At 43.2% G+C, this 11,406-nt stretch overlaps 1 protein-coding gene across 1 annotated transcript in view; it reads right to left on the bottom strand.

Annotated features, from left to right (window-relative positions):
- Nucleotides 1–200: 200 nt before the first annotated feature.
- The window catches only part of kcnh1b (potassium voltage-gated channel, subfamily H (eag-related), member 1b), a 60,837-nt gene continuing 49,631 nt past the window's right edge, over nucleotides 201–11,406 (bottom strand). Inside the window, exon 11 of the mRNA XM_040147171.1 lies at nucleotides 201–6,649. Within this exon, the coding sequence (XP_040003105.1) occupies nucleotides 5,801–6,649 (849 nt within the window). The 3' untranslated portion in view covers nucleotides 201–5,800. The remainder of the gene's footprint in view (nucleotides 6,650–11,406) is intronic.

Raw genomic sequence — 11,406 nt, 5'->3', positions numbered from 1 at the left:
GACAATCCACCTGGTTCTTGTTTAGATGTGCGTACATTCCCTTTCGCGTATGAGCTGTTTCCTCAAAACCAGAATGATTTGTTGTCAAAATCAGTTCATCATTCCGAGCAGAAGTTAAATGGAAACCGCTCCAAAAAAAAAAGAAACCAAACTACAAAAATTACAAAGTATAAAATAATTTATTGTTGACATTTGATACGAGTTTTTATAAATACTCTTTGTGCTGATACAGTTTTCATTCCTGACAATAAGTGAAGAACAAATTCAGAATATATCTGTGGTTACAACAAGGTTTCTCTCAAGCTTTTCCTCCAAGTTGTGAATTTCCAAAACAGCACATACGTGATACTGATAGAGACTTTGTACCATTTTAACACAGAGGTGCTCTTCATGCACAGACGGCGGTTGCTACATACATGTGACCCACAGCAGAAGGTAGTAAAGTTTAGAGAGAACGAAACCTCAAAGTCCTTCAGATATTTAAGAAGCAAGGCAAAGTCAATCAGTTTCAGTCTTTCCTTAAAAAACAAAACGTAACAAAACAAAATAAAAACCCAAACAAAACAAAACACGGGTTTCAGACACCAGCGTCATGCAGGGACGACAGACGACCAAAGTGCATCAGTGTCAATACCGGCAGGGCTTGTGGGACGGCGTGAGATAAACTAAGTACCACAAACAACAACCAGTCTCTCAGTATGAACAGCATACATGGCAATAATTGCATATTATGACGATATATTATATATCACACCTACACAGGATACAAGAGATACCAAAGTCAAGACAAACGTACATCTCAGATTATCATTTAGACATTTCAGGTGAGTACATTTTTAAATGTCAAGTTACGTTTCCACTGATTAGCAGGAATAAAGCATCAAATGTGTCATGATGCTCCGGACATTTGATGTTTTAGCGCTTAAGTTCTCAGTTGTGACTGGATTTGATGGTAATTGTAGATAAGCCTACGTTTGTTCCGTTATCATGTTTGCAGATGATACTCAACTTAAAGCCGCAGAACATAACTTTTTATTATAAAAAAATAGGATTTATTCTACGTTATCAATCTAGTTTGACTAAAATCTGCTGTTAAATAATGCCGGGATCGGGGAGCAAACACTCCTCTGTGAGTGCTCAGTTCAGCTCCGTGTTGAAGCCAGAGCTTAAAAGGGCCGGTTAAACTCAAAACGACCATGGATGCTATTCTGTCTATGATGGGTGTTTGTCTAGATAGACATGGTCATGCGGTCATAAATTTGGCTTCGCAGACCTTCGCGGACATAGCAAGATGATGAAATTTACGTCAAATGGAAAACCCGTCACCCATGTGGACACGTAAGGTATCATTCTAGCATCACTGCATTCAGCTGTAGTTTCTCTGACATCCACTAGATTCAGGACCACGAAATCTCTGATTGTGTCAAAATGAACTGGAAAACCTCAACTTTTATCTTCAAATACAAAGTCCTGCTCTCAGTAAATAGTAAATATAAAATTCCTAATGAATGTTCCATTAAGGAGATACAAAGATGATAAAGACAAAATATGTTTGGGGGGTGAATTTACCTCAATTAACATGGGCGTCAGCCTATCACACTCAGCTGTGATGGTTGCTGCTTGTAATGTCTCAGCTCCACACGGATTTCACCCCATATCAGGATTTTCCAGTAGCTGACAGAGATGGTGACGAGCAGTAAAACCCAAACTCCAGGATTCAGAGCATCCCCTCAGAAACCTGTGGGAGAACTCAGAGACACTACAGAGGAGCTCGCACAAACTGTGGTGGCCAGTGGTGGGTGTTGTGGCGATGAAGGTGAGGCTAGCAACCACACGACAGGAAGTCAGTGGAATACCCATGGAGGAAAGCAGGGAGAATAAACCGAGATCAGCACTGAGCTTTATTGTCGCAGGTCAGCTGCATTCGTCAGTTCGTTTGGAGACACTTTTAAGGACACTCAGCCTCCATGACTGTTCACACCAAAATTTTGGGTGGTGCTGGACCCCTCACGCTGAGCGATGTAGCAAATATCAGCAATGTCACTTTTTAAGTTAACGGTGGTGACTTAAGTTTTCAGCTCTTGGCCGGACGATAAGTTAACAGTTCATTCAACTCTTCTCTCCTCTGAGGAGCACTGTACGAGATATGTATAAACTCTATGGAAAAATCTTCAAATCTATTTTGCCTCTGTAAGCAAAGCCACTGATGTCAATCAATCGGATCGATTTCTGCCTGAATCGCTGTTGTGTCTGGGCTCTCAGAATAACCTGATGACTGACGAGACGTGTTGGATGCAAACGTGACCAGCTGACTAGAGGAGGGAGAGACGAGTGAAACCAGTCGTGTTTCAAGGGGAAACCGTTGCATATAAAATCATTAAGGCTGACTGCGCTGAAAGCATTGGAACTTGGAGGGAGGCACAATGAAGATGTCGAAGCTAAATCCAAAGGAAGAACTGGCGATCCATGAACATCTGGTAGACTTAAAAAAACAACATGGAGGATCAGTGCTGAGACATTCAGCGGGTTTGAGTGCACGAATGACAGCAGACGACTGATCACCAGTCGCCGCTGTCGCTCTTCTGTGGACATTTGTCCAGAGGTGAAAACGTGGAGACACTTGTTTTCCGAACGCATCAGTTCATCGTTCACCTTTGTGTATCCCTCAACATGTTTCCCCTGCAGTTTCCCCTGTTGCTACGACTTGCCGCCGTTCAGGCTGAGCCTTCAGAGGCACGGCCAGCGGGTTCTGGAGAAGAAACAACGTCCTCCAGCAGTGAACGCACAACGAAGCAGACTCACAAAATCATAACAAAGATGTAAACGTTTGAGGAGAGGTACGACATTTCTCCCAGAGGAGGCACTGACTGACATGCTCCTCGAACACAGAAACGTTTTACCTAAAAGACTGGTGCCAATGACCAAAACGTACGGGTGACCTGCTTCATAACACAAAAATACACTTCTGTTGTTGTTTTGGAAACTTTCAGCCCCTCCAGCGTTCAAATGTTAGTCGATGCAGCTTTAATTGTTCATGAAATCTGAACAGATTTCACTACTTTTCACATTCAGGATGCTACTTGGCAAAAATCAGGGAGTGTATTTTTAAATAAGTGTATTTTAAATTCTGAAAAACGAGCAGAGGATGATGAGAAGAAGCTAACTTTCACTTAGTTTAAGGCAGCCACTTATTTCAGATAATTAAAACTTGAAGCAACACCGAATACTTCATGACTGCAAGGAAACTTCATCAGACTGATACAGTCGTCGTGTACAGAGTTTAGGTGACAGGCTGCAGTGTTCGGGCCGGACGGTAACATTACCGTCTACAGTGTTCTGTAATTCCCCAAATTTTCAACCCCTTTACAGTCATCCAGTCGGACCATGTGTGTGCAAATGCAGAAAAACTCACCAGCTCTAATCCACACTCTTACAGCACCGGTCTGATGGTTGTTTCCCAGCATGACGGAGTCTGCCTATTAGACAGAAATCAAATCTTCCAGCAGTTATATTGGGCATATCGAAAACAAGAACTGGAAATGAAACAGGCAGACCATAAACACCACAAACTACATCCAATCAACTGGTTTTGGTTGCTGATAGAGAACTCCAAATTATATAATACCTATAATACCCCACTTCCACCTAGTATTTGCATGTGATCTGAGTCAAGATATCTGATTTGGATCAGGGAAAACACGTTAATGCAGGTGAAAATGCAATCAGGTAGGCCAGACCAGATCTGGAGGTGGTTTAGGTCAGGCATAAATGACATCTGTTCAGTTTGGACACATTTTAAAAATGAGAATCCACCCTGTTATCTCAAGCTGCCTGTCAAAATAAAAGCCACTGATGAGTCCCTGCTCAGCAAGGAAAAATAGGTAGAGCTCGCACAGCAGCATCACTTCAAGAGTCTCTCCAGTACTACGATGAAAAACACGAGGGTCGTGGGCCGAATTGGCTCCAGTGCTAGGAAGCCACTCCACTGGATCTGATTATCCTCTTACAGCAAAAGTGAGCCTGGTTAGCTTTTAACTGTCTCCGTCTGCCACGTGACCCTGACCTTACATGTCATAGTGGTCCCTCGAGAGTATTTTGCATAACTTCCCTTGACCCAAGATGCGCCATGTGGCTGAAAAGACTGCTGACCCGGCCTACCTAGCTTACATGTTGAAATCAGATCACACTGTGGGCAGAACGGAGATGAGGAGAATGCTGCTTAATACCAAGCAAAGGCCTGTGAATAAATGTCATTATGCTGATAACATATCCAGATACAGATCCCATGTTAATGCCAGGTGGAAACATTTACACTGGGGTCTAAATACTATATATTTTTAAATAACATCAACGATTTCTTTCAAATACCTAAATTAAAGAGCATATGTACTGTAAGTCCAAACATATTACACTAAAAATTCAGATGCATTTAGGCAACCATAGACATCAGAATTATAAGCATCAAATATGTCTGTTCTTTTAAATTGAAGAACTCAATTATTAATGTGTTTGAATTTGGATGTGTTAGACCTGATCTCCATTCAGAGCTGGAGACTCACTAACTTGGAAACATGCAACTTTATAAAAACAAAATCAAAAATCAAGACTAACCAGTCAAACGTCCAGCTCTGTGCAAGAATGAAACATCAACATCAGAAACATTTAGGGCTTCATTTCTACCGTGCTGCATTAAATCTTTCACATTCACTCTGGATATACAGTAAAAAACACTGCTGATCCAATTCATCAGAGACTTCTCACTGAAGTCTTAACACACAGTGTTTCAGTCTGCATGAAAGTGGTGATAAATCCCAAATTCTCAGAGGAAAATGGTGCTAATGTCAGTTTCTCTGGTCAGATAGCATGTCTCACTGAGCAAAACCGTTTGACCATCAGCTGAAAGTCTGGTCCACAGTGTTCTTTTACCAGTTCAACAGCCTCCTGCTTTGACTGAAAGGCAGTCTTTTGACTGACGCTCTTAACAACCAATCACATGGCCGTGGCTTTGATATGATGTTCTGCAGCCGTCAATTCTCAAACATTGCTACCCAGAAAAACTACCAGCAAAATGTGGAGCCAGCGAAACCATGGCCACCATTATGTTTTTGACAGTTTTAAAGGTTTGGGACTTTATAGAAACAAGAATGCTTCTCAAATTGGCCTCTTCCAGTAGTTTGTCTAAACTGTAGTCATCCTCATGGACTGTAAATTTCAGCTTCTCCCATTTCACAATTTTACCCAAGATTACATTAACATCTATCTTCACTTTTACTTTCACTGAATCAATGGGATATGTCTCTGCTTGATTCCAGCATTCTACCAGTCTTGCCAATGAGAGTGGACCCTTCGGTATCTGGAGGCTCTGAGCAGCTAAACAGAGTTTGTGGACCAGACTTCGTGAGACCAGGTCAAAGTCGTCACCAAATCACAGTGCCAAAGTCCCTTTTAAAAGAATAACATTTAAGCCATCTGTTATTATTGCCGATATCCTTTAAAGGTCTGCAGGCTCCAAACTCTCCTGAGAACCAAAAGTGCCATTGTTACTGCCATGACTCTTCCTATAATCTCTGACCAAAGTAAAAATCGGACTCATCGTCATTCCAGTTTGACGTCATTTCAGTCTGCAACGTCTTGAACGGCGGAATGATGCTACGAACTTAACAAAGTGCTTTTGTCATCTGTGTGATATGGTCATTGACCACCATCAGCAAAGCTTCACACTGCAGCTAGAAGCTCTTCTCTAACATCTGTAAGCTGAACTGTTCAGGTTTGATTCTCATGGACTGATTCCACGTCGAGTTTAAGAGAAGCTGTCCTTATCGGAGTCGGGGGAGGGTGGCCGTGAGATCTCGAAGAAGGAGCCCGACGACTTCCTGGATTTCAGAAGTCGAAGCATCTCGGCTAACTGACCTTCCAGCGCTGCCATGCGACTGTTCAGAGATCTGATGTCTCCTCTTAATTCTTGTTTCAGCTCAAGGAAACAGGCTTGCATGCTCTGCTCCGGTATCGGACAGAAGACCCTCTTCTCTTCAGACTGAACTGGACTCCTCTCCTGTGGTGTTCTGGCATCGCCAACATTGTCCAAACGGAGGTCGCTCTTTGTGATGCCACTGTCGCAGGAGTCGGTTTTCTTGAGGGACATCTCGTCATGAGACTTAGTTCTATCGGGCAGCGTTTCCATAGACTCGGCCTTGGAAACGCTGCTCCATGACTCGGCCTTTACAACTGACTCCTTGAATCGTCCCCAGCCTTTAGCTTTTGGTGGCTCTGCGGATTTGCAGCCGGTCAGGTTTCCATTTTGGGTGGCGGGAGTGTGGAGCATGACTCGGCTAGAGGTCCTGCATGAAGAGGATGTGGAGGACGTCGAGGAGGTGGCTGTTGTGGCTGGGCACTCTGTCAACATGACAATACTGGTGGAGGCCAGGACCTCTGGACCTCTGGCCTGCTCTAGCTGAACGACACCTTTTTCCACATCACTGGCACCCTGACCAACCCGCTCGGCGGCAAGTCGGGCTTCCTTTTGCTGTCGGAAACGCTGGAAGAGTCGTCGGACTGGGTGGTCCGGAGGGAGATTCAGAGGAGCCTCGTTCTTCCTCTTTAACATCTCCTCCTCCTCACGCTTCACATCACTGATCTTCCGGAAGACAATCTGTTAAAAGACATTAAACCAGAGAAAGATTGGAACAGTTTCACAAAAAAAAGTCTTGACAGTGCTGTTCTTTGAGGGAATGGAGACTCAAAAACAGAGAGAAGGAAGCTTCAATAGAGTATAAACTGCTCCATAAAAGAGACATGGTTTACACACATTTAGGAGACAGGACGACTTGATACATGATAATACAGCTATTAATAAACTGTGGAGACTTATTGTCCCATTAATGACCAGGCTAGCATTAGCTTGCTTGCCAACTGAGAGTTGTAGGCCAGCTAGCGGCGAGAGGTAGGGACTCACTTAGCATTAGCATGTTCTCTGCTGGCTAACATGTTAATTGAGCCCTGAGGGAACCACCAGGTGATGCATGCTGAGGAAATGTTTCATGTTGCGTGTTGCGACGCCAAAAGATCCGAGACCAGATGTGAATAAGAGTTCCACCCAGAGCTTCAGGCCATCGTTTAAAACTGCACGTTTAACAGTGTCAAATGGAGAACTCACATCTGAAAGTGTGTTGATTGAGCATCTGCTGCTTCTGCTGTTAAAACAAGTTCATTCATTATTAAAGAAACATCTCTGTGCTGTACAGAGCTCTGACACCTGACTGGAAAAAAGAAAGAAATTATGTCAGAATCCTTTCTCTAAAGCTTTGATCTTAATGTCTGTGTAGAGAATGCGAAGACAGTTCAGGATTAAGGATCTTTATTCAAATTACTTTGGTGTGTAAAGACAAACATGAGGGGAGAGAGAAAAAAGAAAAAAAAAAACTCCTCTACTCCAAACATATTTGGTAACGTGAGTCTGTTTTGGAAAAGAAAAAAAACCCTGATGTGTTCTCTAAAAGAAGCAGAGGCCACTTTTGACGCATAAAGATGAACTCAGTCCCAAATTAAAGTCCTTTTCCAGTAAACAAACAAGTCCTTAAACATACTATGAGGTGTTTGCTGTTAAAACAATACCTTATTAATTTTGTATGAAACTGCTGTGTGTGTCTATTAGCTGCAATATGACTTCTGGCCACTCAGAATCTCGACACATTTCGGCCTAAAAGTAGTAATTAAAACTTTTCAAAACTTTTAAGGTGGGTTAAGGTAGGAAAAGATGGGAACTACTGGTCTAACACACATAAAAACAGTGGTATGGTCCTATAATTTCCTATAGCTATGGCAGGTGTGTCAGTCATCCAGGTGTTTCTTCTGCTTCTGAACTGAAGGTGACATTACTGCTGTACTTGCTTTTAATAAATGTGTCAAAAGCGTCAGATAATTGACTTTTAACGTACATCAACGGTACCGTGGGACTATTTGCTACATTTGACCTCTGCTGAAGCTGACGACGGCCTGAGTGTGTCTTTATTCTGCAGCGACAGCGCAGGGTGGCGGCGGCGGCGGCGGCGGCGGGGTTTTCCCCTCGGTGATTCAGTGAGCTCCTGACCTGCTGAAATTGGATCGTGTGGGCTAAGCAGCAGCAGGTGGACGGTTCTATCGGAGAGCTCACAGAGGTGATGAGAAGAGAGGAACACAGAACGTGAGAGAACTAATAATGTTCAACCACCGCTGGTCTGTTTCCTCTGATACAAACAATATATTAGACTGCTGCTCCTGTGCTCTGTTTTTAATATACAGCAGGCTGAGACTGCTCTCTGCTCTAATACACATCAGTCCCACAGTCCGCAGGGACTCTCGGTCCTAAACATTTAAAGAACTCTGTTATTACAGCCTTAAACCTGCATTTACTGATTTTTTTGGACACTTGTTTTCAGCAGAAAAAAAGCTGTAAAAAAATCACTGACATATCATCACATTTTAAGTTGATATGTTGAGCTTATTAGCAAACAGCTGCTTATTTCCACATCCAGCAGTTACAGAGCAACATGATGATTCATCTGGATCTGGTGTCTGTGTCCACCTGATGAATTCAAGTCCAGTACTCCCTCTCTTTTAGCTCTGGTTTTGGTCTCCACCAGCTCCTGAGGGAAACATCTGGCTCCTCAGCTGCTAAATGCTCCACTATGTTCACCAGCTGGTCTCTGACTGGGTCTGTCTGCTGTTTGCTGCATATCAGGTGGTGGACAGGGGCTTTTTTACAGCCATTTCTCTGAAAACATCTGGCTGCTGCTGCTGAAAACGACGCTATGAGAGCGAAGAGAGTGAACCAGAGCAGATAAACAATGAGCTGAAACTCACTGTGAAGCTCCGTGAAGCCGAGGGGAGCCGAAGATTCAGCTCGTAGTTCTCTGTAGGTTCATCACTACCAGAGACTCCTTTTCCATTGTCATTTGTTACACTGTCATTATTAAAATATTAATTATAGCTGCTTTAATTTAGATTTCAGAACACCTTTAAATACAAATTATTTCTTAACAATTTCTCAAAAACAAACCGTAATTTCATATTAATTATAGAGAAGAAAGAAGAGAGAGAATATACCAACCTACTATGTGAACCAGCAAAAGATACAGTGGCTGAGTAGTTTGGGAAACATGCCAATTCTCTTTCCTGCTGAGTTAGGAGCTAAATCCAGCAGCCAGCCAGTAGGTTTAGCTTAGCATAGAGATTGGAAACAGGGCTTAACAGCTAGCCTGGCTCTGTCTAAAGGTAAGAAAATCCACACATTGACACATTGTGGTGTTATGGGGGTGGAGGCAGTGGAACATGCGTCCTCACAGCAGGATATACTGTGGCGGCTTCGTATCAGTGCTGAACATGGTCAACCCCTGATGGTCTTCTCCTTCAAACAAGCTGCGTCCTGTGAAGTTAAACACAGGAGTGTCTGTGCTGGACACCTGAGATTTTTTGATCCCAGAAATCTCTGTTTTTAGTTCTTGTAGCTTCTACCTAAATCTCCGTGGTTTGGAGTTTAGCTCCACTCCTGTGTTCCTGATCCAACTCTCAGCCTCATTGTTCTGTTTACTCATCTGCTTCAGCTGCATCAGAGTTGTGTTTTCCTGCTGCTTCACAATAAAAGCCTCCTGCAATTGGAAAGCTTTTAATGTGACGTATCAGCAGCAGGAGACGTGTGTAATGTGTTCATCATCGCATCAGTGGAGCTTCTTTAGTGTTCTTCTTCAATACAAACAAGTCTGCACAATAAGGTATTGACATATTCTGCGCTAACTTGTCAACATTTTTTAAGCGTGGCAGGGAGGATTGGTGCAAACAGAGAAAAGCGAAAAGCACAGTGAGCTGAAAACAGCTGCAGGTGACAGAAGCCAGCACCACCTCCAACACCTCATCACGGTAAACAAAGCCTTTCACTTTGCCGTGCTGCGCTGTGGAAAAACACTCACACAGTTCCAGCTCGGTCCGCGTCGTCGTCGTGGCTGCTGACGGCTCAGCTCGGCGCCACAACCCCCGCTAAGAGTCCCGTCAGCGCCCCCTACAGGCTTCAGGGTTCATTACAGCCTCGATAGGAACAAACAACATCCCGATGACTTATCCCTTCTTAGAGTCTCATAAGTGGTGGAGCTAAAAATGTAAAGTTTGTCACGAGGATGGCGCTGGAGGAAAGATCGCGGAGTCATTAGAATTAGAAGGGTTCGTCCTGTGGGGGACAGGAATGAGGACAGGACGTTTTCTAACAATGTGACAAGGAAATTCTTATATTTCCTTCGTAAGTGTGGAAATTTTGAAAGGTCAGGGGTCAAACAGCCCGTGGGTTGAGAATATTTCAACATATTTTAGTTTACAAAACAAAACAAAAATCTCTCTAAAAAATTCCTAAAGACAAAGTGAAGAAATGTGGAAACATCTCACCACATCTGCTGATTTTTTCCCATTTAAAAGGCTGAACGTGAGACTATGAATCTCATTTTCTGCGCAGCTGCTGTTGACTGTGTCGAGATGAGGCTCTGACTGTGAGCTGTGTGGAAGCGGTAGTCTGAGGGTTTGGAGGTGAGAGCTGCCCGCCAGGTCGTTTCTCCTCACCAGCGTCATTATTGCACAGCCAAGCAGAACAGGACACGATGGCTTTCACATCGATTTACAGCAGAGAGAGAGGGAGGCTGTAAAACTAACCAGGGGAGAGAAAGAGAGCGGCTTCTGGCCAACATCAGTGTTTCAGACGCCGTCTAGATTCCCTGCTCTGCCCTGTGTTTGTTTTCATTTGATTTTATTCAACCTAAAACTCTCTCTATATTAAAAGAAACAGCTTCAATTCAAAATACTTTATCTGTCCCTCAAGGGCCAATTTATGGCAAGCGAGTTTGCAAACAAAAGTACACATAGACAATTCAATAACAGTATTTTGCCCAATTTAGCCCAAGTTTAAACCTTGTAAAGAAGCAGCTTCTCTATGACATGCACCTGTCTGAACTGTCATTTATTAAATATTCAGACAGTCTGGAGATCATAAATCTGTTTTTCAGTGCAGTGTCCTTTCGTTTCAGCTGTTTTCCAGAAATGAGGGTCAACATCTTGAAACCAGACACAAATTAAGACTGATCACTGCACTAAAGACAAGAAAACTGCACCTGACGATAGAGTTTTTTTTAACTTGTTTTGGAAAATGACTGCAATAACCTTGAACTACTGGCTGAGGTTTTGCTCGTGTTAAGAGATGACTTAACATGGGTTTAAAACGGACAAACGAGGGATTTTTGCTAGTGTGTGATGCTGACTGATCATCTCCTGCAGATTGTGTCTTTGATTCAATAGCAGAGTGTTGGGGGGTTTTTGGGGGTTAGGTTACACCCGGGACCTGGTTTAAAGAGGCCCCTGTTAGCGTTGTGAGAACAGGAAAAGAAAAGAAAAAAA

This window comes from Xiphias gladius, chromosome 15 (assembly GCF_016859285.1).
Source record: "Xiphias gladius isolate SHS-SW01 ecotype Sanya breed wild chromosome 15, ASM1685928v1, whole genome shotgun sequence".
In the NCBI taxonomy this organism is placed as follows: domain Eukaryota; kingdom Metazoa; phylum Chordata; class Actinopteri; order Istiophoriformes; family Xiphiidae; genus Xiphias; species Xiphias gladius.
This window is presented reverse-complemented; position numbering and strand designations above follow the sequence as displayed.